The 21,617-nt window shown below is 40.0% G+C and overlaps 1 protein-coding gene across 1 annotated transcript in view; it reads left to right on the forward strand.

The window, feature by feature from the left end:
- The window catches only part of nme7 (NME/NM23 family member 7), a 34,203-nt gene that overhangs the window by 6,071 nt on the left and 6,515 nt on the right, over positions 1-21,617 (forward strand). Inside the window, exons 5-10 of the mRNA XM_050054589.1 lie at positions 3,722-3,772; positions 3,983-4,190; positions 4,303-4,408; positions 10,117-10,181; positions 11,736-11,804; positions 12,903-13,004. Of these exons, the coding sequence (XP_049910546.1) occupies positions 3,722-3,772; positions 3,983-4,190; positions 4,303-4,408; positions 10,117-10,181; positions 11,736-11,804; positions 12,903-13,004 (601 nt within the window). The remainder of the gene's footprint in view (positions 1-3,721; positions 3,773-3,982; positions 4,191-4,302; positions 4,409-10,116; positions 10,182-11,735; positions 11,805-12,902; positions 13,005-21,617) is intronic.

Below are 21,617 nucleotides of genomic sequence, written 5' to 3' on the forward strand. Positions count from 1 at the left end.
ATGGGCAGACAGATTCTTGTCACAGTATTGGTTCCTTTGAGTTTTGTGAAATATGGTGTCAGTGTCTCTGTGACTCTGTTATAGTACATGCACGTTCAACAGCTAAATCAAATCAAGTTTACTTCTATGGCACATTTAAAAACAACAATTTCCCTTCTGTAGAAAAATTAAAAGAGTGACACACACATATATAGCAACATAACATGTACACAAATATAAAACAGAATAGCACAGATAAGAACAATTACGTACATGGAAAGATTATAAAATACTAAAATATTAAAACCACTACAAACAACCAAAGGCCATTGAAAACGTGTACGTCTTAAGATTTGTCTGAAGTGTCAATGGAGGAGCAGCTCGTGCTGCTGCCCCATAAAACTTGTCTTTAGTGCATAACCAGTCATCATGTATAAGTTTACACTAATAAAGATTAAATATTCATTTTAATTCATTGATTCAGCTCCGACTTGTATGTAGGAAAGCTCAATATGATGTTACAGATATGTCACTGACCAAGGATCCGTCGTTCTATGAGGGGGAAGCAGCAGAAGTCCCATTTACCTTCTCTGGTGCTGCATTCATGTGATGTTGGAATAATCTGAAAGATGAGGCCTTTACATTTCTTTATCAATGTGTTGTTGAAACACTCTGAGTAATAAAACGTAACACATCTTCTTTGTAGCGTCCATGTTTTCACATTAAAACTCAAAGCTCATAAACACACCGAAGTCGGAAGAACGAACATCTATAGAGCATGTTAATGCACCATAAGTGGCTCAAGTCTGCTGTAATCGATCTCGCCGTTGCTGCACTACGTTACTACGTTACGATTGTCAAGTATTCAAACGTTTGAAAGGCTGACCTGGTACATACCAGACACTAAAAAGAGTCATTCAAAAGATTTGTTAATTCATTTTCGCCCATCACTAGATCTGACAAATATTAGAAAATATTTGAAAGCATATGACGGGTTTAATTCAGAGTTGTAGGTGGTATTTTAATTAGCATTAATATCTTGGAATTTTTTTGATTTTATTTATTCAGGTCAATAAAAGTTTCTGAAATATTTCGGTTGAAAATTAATTGTTTGCATGTTTCATTAAAATTGAGCAGTTCTTTCAACGATGTTCCTCTGCATAGATAACTAAAGTAAAACTGTCTCTTGCCCAGTATGAAGGTGACTACTGTTTCAAAGCTTTCTCCAACTGCCAGTAATAAAAAATCTGCATCTACAAATACTACAACCTGCTGGAAAATGTGTACATTTTTTATAGATATATTTATTGGGTATTTACAACATATAAAATACAGTATGTAGGTGCACTTAAAAGTATCTGCTCATTCTTTTTTATGATAAAAATTGACAAAAATAATAAACAAAAACACAACATATCAAAGTAACCCCCACCCCTGTACTGAGCATTGATTACATCATTCAAATCAAATCATCATGTGGTATTAAAAAGGTAGAGGTATAACATTATATGATAAATTAAAAACATAACAAAGTCCAGAAATAGTTATACATTTTTTTAGCTGCAGTGTTTGCAATCAGGATAAAATACTTCTCATGATGACTCACATTAAAGGGACACTTTTCTGATTTTCAACCCGCTTTGTGTCATAGCAGTTTGGTAAGTCTGAGTAAATGTGGTGAACTTCCCTCTATGTTGACAACGCCCAGATCTCCCTGCTCACAGCTGACTTTAGGGCTGATGCTCGAATTACAGATTGAACTTCCGCATTTTTGTAACCCAGCCAACATGGACACAAAGAGCAGTGGTTCCCAACCTCTTTCCTTAAAGGACCTCTTCTGTCATTGAGTAAACTGACGACCCCTGACTAAGTGACATAACTTATGTGTATTCCATATTATTTTCAATGTATAACAATAACCGTACAGAACAACATATAAACTGTGCAGTGAAAACAAAAGCCAAACTGCAGGACGTTTGTGTAAAATGAGCAATTATAACCAGATTTAACCAGATTATTTCAGGTGAATATTGCATCTGTTTTCCTGATATTTGCAGGAGCTTTTTATGGGATTCTCTATATTTTTATTTATTTGTTTTATCAATCATACAAACGTAAAAGGCTTATATTTTTGAGAAATTCAGTGTTTTCCTCTTCCTTTTCCGTGGCCATTAATCTGTTAACTCTTTGGTTTTTTTAAGTGCATGCTTTCCCTTGCAGATGAGGCTGTTAAGCAGCGAGTGAAGGCTCTGTGAATGGAGCTTGTGTTCAGTCTTCACTGTGGCCTGTGAAATTATTTTTTAAAGTTCATATCATGAGTAATAATCTGTACTTAAAAAACAAGAAATTTCATTTAGTTTTCTTCAAAATAATGATTAAAATGCAGAAATATAAGACTACTGTTTATATTTTTTTAAGTTTTCATACACCCCTTAAATGAAGAAGGTCTCACCACCGCCTTTGAAGCTTTGGCGACCCCTAGCCGGGGTGAGGAGTCACAGGTCGCCAACCTCCAGGGCTGAAAAATGAAGCCAACATGAAAGTGCCAAACACTGCAGTTCTTTGCCACTTGAGGCTGGTGTCAGAAGCCAGTCAATCCTTATAGACCCCTGTGTTAAAATGCCCGACTTTACAGCAGAAATAAACGTGTTTACAGCCAAATGCAAAAACAGGTTTTGGTCTGTATAGTTAATTTTCCCGTTCATGACAACTGTACGGGGATGAATTTTTATATGACTCACCTGTTTACATTTTATTGAGGCTAAAAGTTGTGCATAATTAAGGGCTGGCCACTTTGAGTGACAGGCTGTCAGCCGATAGTGTCCTCGGCCTCTCAGTCAGATCCACCCCTCGCTCCTCCACAGCTCCAGATTCGACAAAATACGGTCACTTCTGGCTCCAAAGTCCAAGATGGCAACGTCCACAATGCCGAACTAGAGGCTTCAAAATGGGAGTCCAGCTAGTGACATAGTAAAGAAGAGTAAAGAAGCGCTTCAAGAGAGAGCTGCCCCTCTCTTTCCCCGCTTTTTCTCAAACTTAGGCAGTGCTGAATCAAATGTAAACCAAGATTCTGTTACTGCGGTGCCTATTTCTCACCTTAAATGTTTTCAGAAACATATTTCAGCTTACTGTGTAACTGTGATATGAGGCTGTTTGTTACCAGCTGGCCACCATATTGTTTTCTGAGTCAAAACGGATGAACTCGCATTACGTCAACCACCAGTGGGAGCATTTTTTGGTCTGGTGCAGCCTACTGCACAGTGGTAGTTGTTGGTTTTCTTTCTCTTGAGCAAAAGCAAATGCCACAGCCCTTTTCCTCTGTTTTCTCTGGTCATGCAGCACCAATGTCAAAATTACTGACATCTTTTTACAGCATAGACGGCCCAGTTTTATGATAAGACCATCCTTTTAGCAGTTAAATACCTCTTTAAGTGAGCTGACATCATGCAAATGTGTACATTTTTAACTGTTGAATGAAAACTTGACATCAGTATACATGTCCTCTGGGTTTTCACAGAAAAGTGTGGAGTAGTTTCCAAACTACTAAGAAGCTAAAACCTTGCACACCAAAAAGCATAAATTTCACACAGCTGCTTTTTACTCTGGCAAGAAATTACATAAATATTATGACCTTTGTGAATGTCTTTGTCGGTAGTTTGGTATGTAGAGTTCACACATAGTATACCTTAGATAATGTGGCCACTCATTAACTTAATTGTTTTATGGTTTTCTTACATCACAGGAGGCAAGCGGCAGACTTTTATGCAGAACATCAGTCAAAGCCTTTCTTCAAGTAAGTGCCTGTAAATGATTTGCCAGTTTTGAGCAGGTGTGAGCTAACAGAAAACACCTCTGGTAGCCGGTCGTTATCATTAACAGAACCTGTGACATTGATCTTAATGACACTGTAGTGACATTTGAACACAATTAACACAGCTGACCTTCTGCTCGCAGGAATTCCACTTGTATTAATGGGTTATTCCATCGTTGCTCCATTTTGCAGTAACCTGGTGCAGTTCGTGTCCTCGGGCCCTGTGGTTGCCATGGAGCTGATGGGTGATGAGGCCATGTCTATCTGGAGGAGGCTCCTGGGACCTGCAGACCCTGCTGTGGCGCGGAAGGAGGCGCCGCAAAGTGTCCGTGCCCAGTTTGGAACAGATGGCATCAAAAATGTTGGTCATGGCTCTGACTCACTTGCTGCAGCAGCGAGAGTAAGAATGTGCAGCTTTAGCTTTATTCATGTTCATGTGTGCCCTTTGTGCTTTGTGCTTCACACTCAGAGATGATTACACACTCTAAAGTGTTTTGTGTTTGTTTTGTCAGGAGCTTGAATTTTTTTTCCCATCCACAATTGGCCACGGTCCTTCAAATACAGCCATCTATACAGACTGCACATGCTGCATCATCAAACCACATGCCATATCAGAAGGTAGGGAACATAACCTGTCTGTATATTAATAAGTATGTGTCTGTCTGTTGATACATTCCTAAATTATGCAGTGAGGCTGTCAAGGTCAGCAGAAACACTTGAGGTCATGTCAATAACTGTATGATGTCGCTGTTGTGTTTACATGTGCGAATGTCGCCAACATTTTAGCCAACATGGTGCCAGAATAAGAAGTGTGGCATGTGGCAGACCCTGGATATTGCAGTACCACTGTTTGCCCACTATGAAAATTGTCTCACTTCCGCTCGGTTCACTTCCTCTGGGCCTGGTCAAAGCATTGATTCCTCCAGAGAACGAGCTGCAGCTCATGGCTGTGGCTAAAATGTCTGATCACAGGAGAACAGCTGCTATGGACACTTGAAGCAAAAGTGTCCTGGAGTGCTGTGTCAAATCGGCAGTCAGACAGCACCGTCCTGTTTACTTTTTGTGCTGAAGTCTCTTGACCTTTCTGCACTACTGCTGACGTGACACCATGCATCACCTAACATTGTTATTCAGCCGTTTTATATTTTCTGTTTACTTAAATGGCCATGCACGAGTGAGAAAACTGCTTAAACTAACATCAGAGAGTGTTTTTACAGTCTGTGAATCCTATCAGTTCTTCACTGAGGCAAAAATACACCTGCCAGTGATTATCTAAACTGCATATTATTCCAGTGATGAAACAAATCCATGTTATAGCCATTTTAAGTTGAAGCCAAGTGCTTAGGAAAGTTACTGGTTGTCCTGTACGGGGAAAAGTTGTTGAGATACAGTGATTAAATTAAGCACTGCTGCTGAGTTTGAGGTCCAGTAATTTTTTGATCAGGCATCTGACAAATAGGGTCGATTATTATTAATCGTACCACAGCAGTGATGTGGAAATAAGACTAATTTTAAAATGTGCCGTTATTATGATTGTTTCTAAGAGACGATGACTGAATAAGAATAAATACTAATGAGACAGGTTTTAAATCTTTATTTTATAAAATTATTGTTATATTAATCGAATCTAAAGATATATTAGTCAAGATTAGTCAAGAAAAACATAATGGATAGGGGCAGTCCTAGTGACCAGCCTGTGACTTTTATAACTTCGTCTCCCCCTCCACCTATAGCTGATGTTAATGTCTTTGTGTCACACAAAGGCACGACGTACCAAATTTGGCTTTGGATTTTTCCAAATCCCTGCCCTGATCCCTGTTCACGGAGCATGCCACTGGAGCTCTGACCTGTGAAATGTGAAATTCTCTGGACGGCACTGAAGTATGCACACACAGAGTTGTTGACAGAGGGGAGACCTGGACGACTTGTCCCGGACATATAAGCTCACACGCTGCTCATTAGAATAAACAAGCTCACTGTGGTCCTGTATAAATTAATTTAATCTTTACTGCTGATTTGATCTCAGCGGTTATTTGTTTGGTATCTGATGTAGAGGAGGTTTATATCAAGTTTCCATGGGTGTATCTGAGCTCTGTGTGCTGTGTTCATTCTCTATTTTTAGCCATGCTAACGGCATTGCTTTGGGGATGGCGTTGAATGACTCTGGTGTTCCTCTTACATTTCTCCTAGCGCCACCATCTGGTCAAATACCTTTTGACCTAACACCTTCAAAACTATTGACATTCCTACCAGCCTCAGCTGTACTTTCTGTTGTGTGCTAATCTTAGTATGCTAACATGCTAATGTTGGCATTTATCTCAAAGCACAGCCTCACAGTGTTGCTGCAGACCCTTTGTCTTGTTTGGAAACACTTGACGACACTTCATTAGGGAGCCCTGAAAACAAAAATCAGCAGAGACAAACACAGGAACATTGTGAGCTGAGATGACATTTAGATTGGAGCATGCCCCTCCTTGCTTGTTTATTTAAACATCAGAGAGGAAGCAACATAAGTAAAAGGACTCCACATAAATGATTCCATTAATAGCATTCATGTGTTTAATGTTGTGTTATTCTCAGTGTATAGTGCCTTCTCATGGCAGGACATTTTGATCCATCAAAATAACATTAGTAATGCCTGTATATGGGCTGTAGGTGTGCCAGGACCCTGGTGCTGTTCATGCTGCTCCCTGGCATAACATCCTGCCACACCTAAATGGAATAAAGCCATCATTAATGTTATTACTGCAGTTACACCTGTGCTTTTCCTGCTACGACAAGTTGAATTGTCTTCCGTGAGAAATATCTATGAGAGTGGATCCATTAAAAAAAAAAGTACTGGCACGCTTTGTTTTGCTGCGGGGCACAATTTAGAAACGGCTGATCTCTCTGTCTGCTGCAAAATTAAATTCCTCCAAAACATAAAGCACACATTTGTATAATGTTTCAATTAATGCCATTGTAATTGCTGATGGTTATCTGCGATTACACTGATGTGACGGTGTTGTAATTTAGGCAGTGTCCGTATATCAAGAGTGACCAAATATCTCTCTTGGCTGTTCTCCTTTTGTCTTGTTTTGTTAACATTTATTAAAAGCCAGGGGCTGCAGCCTGCTGCTTGGTATCAGTTCAAAACAAACAGCCACAAAGGTTCACCAGTGTACTGTTGATTTATAGACCTATTTATTAAACATGCTCTCTCCGTGATGGTAAAACACATTTCATTTAAACATTTCTAGCACAGGCCTGTATCTGAGTAGGAGTGCATGTGACCTTTCAAAGTCAGCCCACAAATTTCTCTGTGCTCATTGTGGTCTGGCTGCCTGATGGGTATGTGCTTACAACAGGCTTTACTGTCTCCAGTACAGTAAAACTGATACTGTTCTTTAGCTCACAAAGACATGATCATGACACGTTCCTTAAAGGAATACTCTGCTGATTTTCAACCAGCTTTGTGTCTTAACAGTGTCATTAGCATGTGTAAATAAACTGTGGTCAACCTCCCTCTGTCTTACCAGTGCCCAGATCTCCCTTCTCATGTGCCGGCTCAAATCACGCCATTAGATGGATTTTTGCTGGTTTCTAGGGCTGCTGCTCAAACCACAGGTTTTACTTCCGCAATTTTTTTAACAGAAGGGGATCGAGAGAGAGATCCGCCCCTCTCTCCCAAACTCAGACCAAACTTATCAAACAGTATAACTAGGCAGTGCTGATCAAATATAAACCAAGATTCTGTTATTTTATTGCCAATTTCTGACTTCAGTGTTTTCAGAAACACATTTTAGTACCCTGTTTAGCTGTAACATGAGAGTGTGTGAACAGAAACTCCACTGTTTCCTGTACTGTGAAAATCAAACGGTAAAACTAGGCGTTCATTTTCTGTAACTGCTTATTGCTGCAGCGGTGCTGGAGCCTATCCCAGCTGAGATTGGGCGAGAGGCGGGGTTCACCCTGGACAGGTCACCAGACTATCACAGGGCTGACACATAGAGACAGACAACCATTCACGCTCACATTCACACCTACGGACAATTTAGAGTCACCAGTAAACCTGCATGTCTTTGGACTGTGGGAGGAAGCAGAGTACCCACAGAAAACCCACGCTGACATGGGGAGAACATGCAAACTCTGCACAGAGGGGCTCCCCCACCCTGGGTTCGAACCAGGAACCCTCTTGCTGTGAGGTGACAATGCTAACCACTGTACCAAAGTGCCACCAAAACCTAGATGTTCTTCGCTGCCTATTTCTCACCTCAAATGTGATACGAGATTGTATTTCTGGACGAGCAACTCGCATTATGTCACCCACCTGTGGGGGCGTTTATTGGTCTGGTGTGGTGCAGTGCATTGTGGTAGTTGTAGGTTTTTTTTTACCTCTCCAGCAAAAGCAAATGGAATAGCCATTTTCCTCTGTTCTCTCTGGTCAGGTAGCACCAGTTTCAAAAGTATTTGCATCTTACTTCTGCATAGACAGCCCAGATTTATGAGAAGACCATCTTTCCAGAAGTGAAATACTGCTTTAACACACCGCCATTCGCCTTCTGATATTCGTCCTTCCCAACAAAATCATTTTCTGAGGAAATTTGATGTGAGGAGCTTGTTTAATTTTATGAAACTTGTTTGTAGAGGTAGTCGCATGCTGCAGGTGTTTTGAGTAGCAACAAGTATTCCCATCCCTCTTAACAATTAGTTGACTGTTTTGGCGTCTGCCTGCCAGAGTTCATATTCAGTCAGTTTCAGATTCTTGTGAACGCGATATTTCAAGAACACCTTAAGGGAATGTTTTTCAAATTTGGCACAAACGTTCACTTTGACTCACTTTGTCACTGACATCACAAAACATGTTTTTGGACATAACTCAAGAATTTATATGCTACTAATGACAAAATCTCACACATACCGTATGTCCAATGAGATAAAATGATGACATTTCATATCCACAAGGTCAAAGGTCAGCATCACTGTGACATCATAATATTCTGCAAAAACACTTTTCTGGCCATTATTCAACATCATATCTGAGGAACAGAAGGGGAGACGTTTGGTCAGATACTGAAATGGTGACACTCTTCTTGGGTGTCCACCTTCAAACTGTGCTGCTTGTATAGATCTTCTTTACTGCCCCGAGGAGAAGATGTGTTTGAATTCTAGTTATCAGACTAGTCTTGTAGGAAGGCGACAGGTATTGTAGTAAAATACAAAACAACTGCTACTACTACTACTGTCACTATTTTAATGTGACAACAGTGTTAACCTTCAGACGTAAGGTGATACATTTGGTCCGAGCCAAAAGTAGTGACCCAATCTGAGGGGTTTGCCCAGCCGAGCTCAAACCGAGACAGTCAGCCAGTTCAATGACAAACATTTCCCCTGAAGATCACTTAGGAGGCCAAATTACGTTACAGCTACGTGTGCAGGACACAGCCAATCACAGTGGTGATAAGGGAAATTGTGGCTGCACATGCACTCAGACATGACTGGAATAGAGAAGCTTCTGTTGCCAGGCACCCAGAATAGGATCTCCTAGCAACAGCACCAGCTGCTTTTGGGAGCTGCGCTGAGTGTGTGCCTATCCTAGGCAGGCTGCTGTGTGCAGCCCAGGGAGGGCACAGAGGACTCAGACGGTGGTTACTCACCTGATACACACATGTGGACTGTGACCGAGCAGTCACCCAAATAAGAGAGAAATTCATCAGCGCTCGCTGGTCCGAACTGAAAGTCACGATTGCACACAGCAGTGTTCAGAATTAATGGAAACTGTGGACATCTATCCTCCCTGACGAGAACACAGGCTACTTTTTATCAGGATGTCTGAATGAGATTATGAGACTGGCGCCCTCTTTCAATTATGTGTGTCTGCAGCTGTCTGACCTTCACTGTCACTGCTGCACCTTTGTCACTGTGGTTGTACCATTTTTACATTAATGCTCCGCCTCAGTGACGAGGAACAGCTCTGTATCTCTCTCTCTGAAGTGTTAACTGTCGGGACAAAAATAATGTCTCCTCTGCTCGAATAGATAGGACATCTGTAAGACAATCACACTGTACTTTGTACAAAGGAGTCCATACAATCTGAGGTCATTGCAACATAAGATAACATTTGATGTTTGTATAGGAGCAGTATGATGGCTTCATGGCTTATTCTGTAATAATAATCCTTGTCATTTACCTCACTTCAATTAGTGAAGTCTGCCAAAGACATTATTTACTTAGGATCACACTGAAGACTTTATTGTAGCAATAAACTCCTTCCTTGTCACTCTGTGTAAACTTAGAATAAAGCTCATAAAAGCCTATAAATATGAACAGCTTTGATGTGTTCACAGGTCTGACCGGGAAGATCCTGAACTCCATATCTGCAGCTGGATTTGAAATCTCAGCCCTTCAGATGGTAAAACTTTAACAGCTAATTCTCCTGTGGTCTCGTAGAGTCTGTCATATGTTTTCTGTGTGTTGTCAAATTTATAGACGTGGACTATAGTTATGAAATGATGCCTCACCGTGTTTTTTTGGGGGGATAATTAAAAGGCCACTACCAGAGGACCTGAGGGTTCATACGATAAAAGCAAATCTGATAAATAGGTAGGACTCAAACCATTGAGAGCTTTATGAACCAATAAAAGGATTTTAAAATCAATTCTGAAGCACACAGGAGGCAAATTCAGAGACTTTAAAATTGGTGTCATGTGTGCTCTCTTTCTGGTCCTCGTCGTATTTCTCTAAATGTTACAGTTACCGTGGAAATACTTAACATACTTAACATACATTTGTGAAAACCAGAAAACACTTTATTATCATGTACAAATATCAAATGCTTCGACTGAAATAATGGCAGCTTGTTATCAAAAACAGTTCTGAAAACAAGGAAGAAAATTGTACTTGAGTCAAATTTAAATTTGCATGTAGAAAAAAAAACTTAATTACACAAACCAGTATGATTCATCAACTTAGTATTCACACACATGGTGTTCCAGTTGTTCCAGTTCTTGCATGAAACCACTGAGCGCTCCATAATGACTGCTTTCTGTGTGAAGTTGGAGCAGCTACATGTGTAGGCCACCCCAGAGGATTCCTGCTGCTCGCAAATGCAGACTGTGATTGGAGTCATAGTGTTTCTACTGTTGGCTGTGATATGTCAGTACTGAACTTTACTACCATCAGCTGGATATTAAGATGTATGACATTTGTTCCAACGAGGCCAAATGCCCTGTGTCGCAATGTTAATGAAAGGGAGAAATAATTTGTGTATCTGCTCAGTGATTCAGATCTGCTCCAAAATTTAATAAGCTCTTTCCAAGTATCATGAAAATCAGGCCCGTAGTTTTTCTGTAATCCTCCTGACAAACAAACCTAAAAACATAACATCCTTGGTGGAGGTAATTAAACGATACATATACTGTATTTAATATAATGTTCTCTTATGCCCGTGTATCTTAGCTTTACTCGTAACCAATATGGTCACCGTATTGACTTCCTGTGATCCAGCCTGACCTCATAATTGAGCTGCTGCAAACAGTGACCTCCCAGTCCATTCATTTTGCCACATCAGACGTGATGCACATTCTGGGCTGTAGGACAGAAATAAATCAATCAGGGTTTTATTTCTGTAGCAGCATGTAGCGTGCGGTGTGCATTAATGGGAATAAAGTTGGAGTACATTAACAATTCATGCAGTGCCTTTTGTTCCCAGGACATGATGCCACAGCCTTGACGATGTTAGTACTGTACATCAGTATTTTTTATTGAAATTACAAAAGGTTGTCTGTGATGATGGAGCTGTTGTTACAGTTCAAAGCAACATATACTAAGTGAAGTATTTCCATTTGATTAAGGGGAATTCCTTCACTGTGCCTTTATTGTTTTTCTTTCTCATATTTAATTTCATCTATATTCCATTATCAAACTTTCATTTTTGTTTTTCACGTGTAATATTTCCTTTTCTCAGTTTAACGTGGACCGGGCGAACGCAGAAGAGTTCTTTGAAGTGTACAAAGGGGTTGTCACGGAGTATCCTGTGAGTATAAACACTGCGTTGTTGTGCCATCATAGCAAGTACCTGCATCGTGCTGCTGCCAACTGTTACTTTTAATAAAAACACACAAACACTGCCTTATCTTTAGTAAAGATTTCGAGAAGTGACTAAATCTCCCTGATGGTGTTGTAATCTGTTTGAAGTTGAGTCATTGCATGTTGTCACTATCAGTCCCATTGTTGTGAAATTCCTAGAAAGACTGTTTCCAGGCAGGGAAATGGTTTGGAATTAACAAAATGTTTTGAATATACTTTGTCTTAGCTATTGTTCAAAATATTTCCATAAAAATCCCAAAATACGTTATGCAAAATACCTTCTTTGTATTGCTAATATAAAATCTACTGCTGCACAGGGTGACCTTGGAAACATCACCAGTATCACGTGATATAACACAGACCAGACCAGCACCTTCTGGGGGAAAGAAACGTGCTGTCACATAAGGAGAAAAACAGGAAAGCAGCAGGTTAACCGTGGCTGTCACACTGATATTTAAGGCACAGAAGATAAACATTCAGTGTCAGTGTGGTATGTCACTAAATGATGCTGGTGACAGTTACAGATGGACAGCTAACGTTAGCTTGAGAAGGAGGCTGCTGCAGTACAGTCGAGCATTTGGCTATTAATAGGTCCGTTATTTACAGGCAACACTTACCCCAACGATACCTCATGATTCAATCAAATACATTTTTGATTTAATCTGGTATCGTGGTCCAGATATCTATAATATCTGGCATCTGTGTTTGGTCATTGATCCCCTGGGATAGGGGAAGACTACCAGGACATGACAGCGATCAACTTAATTTTTAAATAAGGTATCGCATACCCTCAGGTACAGGCAAGGTCACGAAATAGCTATTAGATGTGTCCACAAAACAATTGCTGGTGTGGTTTATTGGCATCTACAGCAAGTTGGCGGCAGGAATGTCTAACGAGCAAGTAAAGTTACCAAGTTACCACCTAGCAGTTTAGCAGTTTTGTAACTACTTATATTGGATCAAATATTATGAATTGCTTTGAAAATTCAGCTGTAAAAATGTTGGGAACCCCTGGTAAAGTGTCGCCATGTCTCTCTCCCTGCAGAGTATGGTGACAGAGCTGTGCTCCGGACCCTGCATGGTCCTTGAGATCCATGGCACCGACGCGCCGCAGACATTCAGGGAATTCTGTGGACCTGCTGATCCAGTGAGTCTAATATTATTTGCTATTTCCTCATTATACTCCAGACTGGAAGCCTCTCCTGCAATTGAAATGTCAAACGTTTGGTTACATGTGGTAAAAAATCAATACGTCTTCTTCGAATGATTATCCATCCGTCAACCTCCTTTTGAAATGAGTTTTCAAATGTCCTTGTTGTCAAGGACAGCCAACAGATAATCTGGTTTTGATTGATTGATATATTTATTTTGAACATGCAAGACAAAAAAAACAAAAGAAAATAATTAAGTGACATGAACAATAAACATATAAATACATTCTTACAAACAACACATGCCATTTTCATATGTAACATACAGTCAGCTGCCACTTTATTTTGACTACAGCCAAACTTAATGCAGTTTAATACAACGGCACTGCTATAAATGCTCCCCTCAAAAATGTTCCAATAATATAATTTGTTTGCTTTACTTTATAAATGAAGCCATTTCTGCTGCTGTGTGAGTTTGACTGTTTAGCCTGGAAAAAGCAACAACAACATTATTGTCCTTCCTCTGTGTCCCTTTTTATTTTAAGTTATTTGTGTATTTCCCCTCTGGGGATCAATAAACGCTTATCTTATCTTAGAGCCTGTGCAGCCAACTATTTGGCATTCTCTCTGTCTTGTATCCTGCATAAACCTGACTAAATCTTCTGAGTTTAGGTTTTACTGTGTGATCTAACTCTGGTGTACAGCGTCATTAAGTCTGACAGCTGGAAACCAGGTGACTGAGGAGCTCCGTATTTTCTACATAACTGAGCTTAATATTTATTTCATTTCAAGCTCTGATTGGTTCAAAGCTGATGACATGAAAAGTAATGCAGATGTATCGGGTTTGAAGAATCTTGAATGAGACAAAATAAACTCATGATAAGTTGGAGAATGTTGTTTTAGCCGAGCTCAGTGCACACTGTCAAGACTTTGTGGTCTTTATGACCACATAACAGAGCTGGTCTGTGTGTATGTGTGTGTGAGCGAGTGTGTGAACACGTGCAGTACATGTGTGTGATTTTGGGTGCTGTGGAACCAGTGCTGCAGGGCTGTGCTGGTTCGTGATGTGAAATCTAATGATAAGACGCTCTGCCACCATAAAAATGAGGGACTACACACCTGCACAGCTCCCCCACCAGTTCAGCAGTCGTCCATGACTCAGCTGTCAGTCTTGTTAAAAATAATTCTGTTCTTTCATGTCTCGTCATTTCTGCTGTTTCTTTTTTTAAAATTCAGTTTATTTAATTATTTTGTTGTGCTTTCTGTCAGTCCTCCAGGCCACTATCAAAATGTGACCGACAATGCAGCCACAGAGCGGGAAAGGGGTCAATTAATTGGCTAATGATTTCCAGGTCACATGACAGTGCACCAGGGGTCATCAGCTACATTAGTCCAAGGGACAGAGTTTTTCTAAGCAGACACTGTGGGGAGCAGACTTTCAAAAAAAAAGAGCCTAATCAGCCTATTTTTTTTTTATAATATAATACAATTATTTTAATAATGATTAAAAAAATAAAACACAACATTAAATGAGAGCTGTGAGTTTGCCCCTATTAAATAAAGATATGGCAGGAATTTGTTTCAGCTGCCTAAGCGTATCCAATTCATATTGTCCAACCAGCAGAAAATATGACCCGCACACTGTGAACTTAATACATTATAGTAGCACAATCATCAGGACTCAGACCTGACAGTGACATAGAGAGGGGATGAGAAGGTGGAAGGTGGACTATTGCACGCAACATTTCTATGAGTTATTAATAACTTACTCGGGACGCTGCTTTGTTGCTTTTTGACATTTCAAATTTTAATATTTTTCTAGTAAGCTTGCCTGAACCTGTCCCACAAGTTGAGGGTCAACTTGCTAATTATAATAATTACTGTATGTGGTCCGCCAAAGCTTCAGCCAGTTGACGATCACTGAAATACACCATTGGTGCCAAAATAATTTAACCTTTGTGACCACCCTATCTTATTGTATTAGTTGCCCTCTTCAGATCAGTGTATGGTTGGGTGAATTCCTGCAATACTTAAGCTACATTCAGACGAATGATTTCCTCTTTTGTGAGTTTGATCTGTTTTTTTTTTTTTGGTTGGTTTGTTTGTTTTTGTTTCACTGAAGTGTGAAAAGCACAAACAACATGGAATCTGATCTTTTTCAATTCTATTTTGGGCCCTCTTTCATATGTAATACTAAGTCAGATACAGGTCCGGTTTGTGCAGTGTGACCTCAGTCTACACATATTGGCATTTATGCGACTTTTACATCAGTCTAAATTGACATTCATCACAGTTCTTACTGGCAGGAGTCACTCTGTGAATACAAACATGGAGGATGTAGTTAAAAGTAGCCCTTGCTGTCCTGTAATTTATTGAATGAAATCTGTGCCAGTGAAGCTTTAGCCAGGATCCCACCACTCCTTGCTCCGACTCCGCATCCGTGCACACCTCTGAACAAAAGGAGCAGCCATTGCGCCACAAAAAATGTGTCTCACTTTCTCCTCGTCCTTGTCAACATGGTCACAAATTTGTTGCACATTAGCTTATAGATAAAACTGTTAACGCTGACTTCACCGGCCTCTTCTGCACGTTTTGGTCAGTTTAGGTGTGAACAATTGAAAAAAGGGGATCTGAGCAATAAGGTGGCATCAGTGTATACGGGGGGAAATAAATTTCTCACTATATTTGACATAGTTCAGGCTGCTGCCAGAGGCTCTCTCCTTCAGATGCTGTCATTCATTCTGACACTTTGTTCTCCTTTAAAGCCTCTGTAACCTCCTTGATTGCTTCAGACTCAACTGACTAACTGGGAGTTGAAGCAGTTTCATAACTCCGTGACCTCAAACTCACCACCTTTCTGTTATCTGACAAATAACCTAAACATCAACACTCCTACTCTTCGGTGGAGGTCGGTCATTTGATACACGAGATAAATGGAAAGTCTCAGCAGCACCGAGCCCTCAGAGGAGAAATGTTGTGGTCTAGATCAGCGTGTTAGAGGCTAGCTGATGAGGTCACTGGGAGGGCGTGTGTGTCTGTGTAACATTGTTCTGCTCAGTACCAAAGTACAGGACATTTTCTTGACAAAAGAAGTGTGTGAGGACATTCCAGACGCCATTATCAGGCTGACAGGTTGGACTGAACAAACACTGGAAGGCCAGACTGTATAAAGAGGTCAGAATGCTTATTAAAAAGGAAGGGTCAGTTGTTTGTGCTAAGAACGGGCTAATATTGATAAATTGTAGTTGACTTAAGACCAATCTATAAACAATACAGATCTTGTGTGAATAAAAACACATGACTGTGCAGCTGACACACTTTTTACTTTATCATGTTAGAGTTGATGCTAGATCAATTTAAAGGGATTGTTTGAATTCTTTGAAGTGGGGTTATATGAGGTACTTATCCATAGTCAGTGTATCACCTACAGTGGATGGCAGTCAGCACGCCCCCGTTTTGGCCACGGAAGATAAGCAAATGTGCTGCTGTGGATTGGGGCAGCAACAAAAAGTATTTTAGCCACCTAACAAAAATCAGAACAGTTTAGAAGTATGTTTTTTGAATAGTTTTTCCACTTGATCATGATAAAGTGGATCATGATGATCATCTATGCCCTCTTTAAAGCCACCAGACTCCTTTGACAAAATGAATCATTTTACCTCACAGAAAACAGGAGTTGTTGGTCTACTGCTGCCTCAATCACTTAGTTTGTTTGTGCTATTGTGTGACTTTGGTTTTAGAGGGATAGAAAGTCACACAATAATAGAAACAAACTAATTGATCGAGGCAGCAGTAGACCGACAACTCCTGTTTTCTGTGTAAGAATGTGCTCTGCTGCTGCTCTCCCTGCCTTAGGCTTTCCATGTAGGCGCATGGAAGGGCAGGAAGGTTTGCCTCTTCCTCATTTGCACGTGGAAGGGTAGAGGTGTGCTCTCTCCACCTTATGCTTTCCACGTAGGTTTGTGGAAGAGGCTTTCTGCGTAGGCCCAAGGAAAGGCTGAGGGGCCCCAGAACAGAGCCATACCGCCAAATATAATACTGCAAATGGAAATAAAGTTTCCTTTGACAAAAGTGTTCCTGACTGAAATGTAAATTGGCCAACAATGGAATACATGTGTAATTTGAAATTCCTTTATTAAACAAGGCTTCAATTAGCCTTTTAAACCATGAATTCAAAGTTAACATAAGAGAAATCAGCAAACTTTCTGTTGCTGCTGTTACAGAGGTTGATAACTGTTAGCCATGTGATGCTAACAGTTAGCTCTGTCAGTGCTCCCACAGCAGTAGTCTCATGATAAACAGAGAGCGAGCGACAGCAGGGCAAGGAGGCACTGAGTGAAGCAATACGCTGCATGCAGCTCTACAATGAAATATTTCACCCATTTTAAATATGAAAAAATAAAAGTAAAAGTCACATTCACATATGGGAGGTTGGGTGGTGATTACTGTAAACGTTAAACAAATACTGACGTCCAAATCGAGTACTCGTGCCCATCCTGAGTTCTGTGAGATAAAATTGCTGTTTTTGTAAATGGAGTCTGGATTTAAGGAGAGCATTGACAACAGCTTCAGTTCTTCATTGGAAAGGGCTGTTTGACAGCAAGATAAAGCTATGAAAATATTCTAAATATAACTTACACCTACACTGATCAAGATTTTTTTCGGAGGTACCTAAAATAAGTTTTGCAGCTGCCCCTGTCTTCTGTGGTGGTACTCCTGCCTGCTTCTTCAAACTGGGGCGTGTTGACCACCATCTACTGTGAGCAATACAGTGATTATAAGTCAGTACCTTGTACAACCCCACTTCAAAAAATCTGAAAAATCCCTTTAAATTGATCTGCCATCAACTCTAATATGATAAAGTGTGTTTGAGGTCATCGAGCCGTTCAGCTCTGTAGTCATGTGTTTTTATTCACACAAGACCTCAGTTGTTTATAGATTAGTCTTAAGTACTCTGGAATTAATCAATAATCTGTTCTTACCACAAACAACTGACCCTTAACTATTAATAAACATTCTGACCTCTTCATACAGCATTCATACATCCTGTACTGTATTTTTGTCTCATGTATTCACACCTCCACACCCATAGCTGCTTTGAATTGTACCAACTCAGGCATGTGACCGTGCTCTGTCTTGTGATGTGTGCTGATATCAGAGTGGACAGACACAACGGTCCTGACCCAGATTTAACTCTCTACCTTCTTCCATTGTGTTTTATTACTTCCTCTTTAAATCAGCACCTTAATAAATCTGTGCCCTCCACTACACATGAGCAGAGCATGGTGCCTCACTCTGTCTTACTGTAGATGATGGGTGTAAGAGATGATCAAATAGGCCTGAACTTCCTGTTGCAGGAGGCTAAGACACTATCCATGCATCATGTTGGCTAAAAATATGCTTTTCCTATTGATTTTTGACCCATCTGCGTAATGCTTTTGTGGAAAAAGATATCAGCTGTTCCTGGTAGCCAGTCACTATGCTAAATTTAGTGCACTGTAGTACACTCAAAAGATCCATCTGAGCAGGACAGAAACTTGATTCACCCCGTTTACACACGTCAATGTTCTTTTTTTAAAACCAAGAGAGTTTGTCGTTGATTAAACCTAATGTTGAAAATTGTAACAACAAACTGGGATTGCTTTTTTCAAGTTTTGTAATGTGAGGGAGATTACAGAAATCTATGACTGCTTTTAAAGACAATATTTTTACACAGAGCAGACATTTTGTATTTACATTGCATATATGTATTCTTTATATGGTTAATTTTTATATAGAATAAAAACACAAAAGGACAGTGTGCCAACAGACAGTAGTAGTAGTAGTAGTTGTAGTAATAAAACATGAAAAGATAGTATGGTGTAATAAAAACACAAGAAATACCATTCCAGCTATAAAGCTATAAATCTATGATAAGACAAGAGTTACATGCCTCGTGATTGAGGTCAAGACACAAGATGTCTGTCATAAATAATAACGCACATGAAATTTAATTTTATTACATTTTTCAGATTTGTGATGGCAAGATTTGTGTTTCTCTGATTATTTTATTTGATCTTATATTATTTTATTTCATTTGATCTTATATTATTTTATTTCATTTGATCTTATATTATTTTATTTCATTTTATATTATATTATTTTATTTCATTTTATATAAGCCTAGTTTTTTTTTTTTTATTAAATCTAAAGCCACCCCAACACAGTATAATGTCAGATTGTATTTTCATAGGTAAGACATTTGTCCAAGGTGTACATGGCACTTTTCTGCAGCTTATTTGTTAAAATGAAATACAGTAATCTTTAGATAAATCTCTAGATAAAAACACATTTTGGGGATTTTGATCAAAATGGAAATTCAACCACAGGCCTTTTTTTATTTCACCAAGCTATATGTAGGTGAAAAGTTATGAGTTATTTCAAACGTTTACGGCAGTTGTTCACCTTAACTAGCATTTGTCAAGCCAAAAATAACACCAGATATTCATTACAGTGTTTCCCCCATATTCATTCTGCAGAGGTGCATCACTGTGAATCCATGAGCAAGGAAAGTGTCTGTGGTCACTCCACATGTCTGTAACGACAGCAGGACAGTGGAGCGTCTGTTATTTTAACTGCTAAAGTCAGTTGAGTAGGTGAAGTGAAGATAATGCTGTCAGTAGGCTGCAGGTTACAAACAGGCACTGTAGTAAACGTCACTCTAACATGCTGAGAGATTCTGTGTTTTTGTGTTTAAAGCTGAGCCACACCAGAGAATATTTGGTTTAAACGGATCAGTGATGCTGTTTTGCCCTCATTGTTCTCTGTGAAGTTTGCTGGAAGTGATGTAACGTGGCTGCAGTGCGTTTTATGTGGACTGTGCCGGACCCCATTTTTTATAAATAGCGTTTTAAAATGCCTCATTGGCCCAGTGTGCTCTGTGTGTGCTTCATTTGGCACACATTTAACACAACAGTTAGGATTTTGTTTGAATGAAAACTCAACTCCTGGCATTTGATCCTGGAGTTGTTCACCACTGTTTTGGAAGAGGAAAATAATGGGAGTAACAGCTGTAATGTAACCAGCTTCAATAGTGACATATTTTTCTTACTGAATAATTGCAAAGTGTGGTTCATGTAGACTGTGGACTGATACATATTTAAAGAAGCTTTGAAGAACTATCAGTGTTGCATTTGAGAGAGGGATTTGGTGTGGTGGTAGGTGATACAATGAATGTGTAATTGGGTTAGCATGAACCCTCCCCCTCTCTGCCAGGCTAACGCAGTCACTCCAGGGGAAACACTGTTCTATTTGCATGTTTGTTAGTGGTTGGGTTGGCAGAATCCTTCGATAACACAGTGACTGAAATGGAGCGAGCCTGGTTTTTTTAAATGTGCCTAAACCACACTGGTATCCACTGTGGTCAGACTCCCTCACTTCAGCAGGGCTGGACAGTCAGCAGAGCATGAACAATCAGACGTGAAACTTTTAGAGTTCTGGACGGTCATGTAACTACCAGGTCACTCTGCCCCGGCCATTACTGTCCACAAAAGGCAGCAGTCGTTACGTGAACATCGGTCTAGCACACTATGGGACTCATTAAAATCAAATTAAACTCTGACAGTAGGTCACTCATGAGTAACTAATGTAATTACAGAGAGCAGTGCTTTGCAAAGAATTCTTTTATCATAAGTAAATCTCTAAGTTTATCTCTAATTTTCCCTTTACCATCATTGGCTTCAGTCACGTGTGACATGGGACACATAAACAAGAGGCCACTGCCTGGTCAGGGCCATTTTGTAGGTTGTTACTGTACTCACAAGCTGCTGTATTGTGTTTCCTGAGACACATACCAACGACATACAGACACAAATCATTATACTGACAAAGATTATTATACAGCTGAGCAGCCATGTAAGAAGTTCTGCTTTAGTTTCTAATTGTTGAACGTCTGTCTGACTGATACAATCTGATTGATGCTAACAATTATACCAATTAGCCAGATGATGGTACTTGAAAAACCACTGTTACAGTTTAGCTGATAATAACTGACTTTGAGTTTTATAATAACCGTTTTTGTGAAGACTTTCTGTAGTGTTAATTGAATTTGCCAAACGATCACTGGACTACAATGGCAAAATTTATTACAAGTCATTTTGCAAGCCAGTTCAGTTTGACCACCAAAAGTCTGCAGCCATGCTAGCAGCTCTGTGAGGCTGTAATATGACACAGCAAGGCTGCTCATCCTGCCTTTTGTTTTATATCTGTCGGCTTTGCTGACAGACAGCAAACATGTGGAAACACGCCCACTGCCCACCCTTGGGTCTCCAGTGGCTCATTAGCTGCTATGCACCATGCTCCACCTGGGTAGGGTGGGAGCTAACATCAGCTAGCTGGTGGTACCACTCAGTCAGCAATTACAGCTGGCAAATCTGTCCTGGTGCCAAAACACGTTGCTGCTGAAACATTGTGCCCACCCTCCAGTCTTCGCCAGGTCTACCCCTTTAGTAAGCAGCTTCATTTTGAGTCACAAGACCCCTTTAGCATTGTTAATAACAATGTTAGCACCATTAGCAGTGCTGACACTGCTAATGCTGGTAAAAGAGCAAACAATGATAACACAGTAAATG

The sequence above is a fragment of the Epinephelus moara genome, chromosome 10, assembly GCF_006386435.1.
Source record: "Epinephelus moara isolate mb chromosome 10, YSFRI_EMoa_1.0, whole genome shotgun sequence".
In the NCBI taxonomy this organism is placed as follows: domain Eukaryota; kingdom Metazoa; phylum Chordata; class Actinopteri; order Perciformes; family Serranidae; genus Epinephelus; species Epinephelus moara.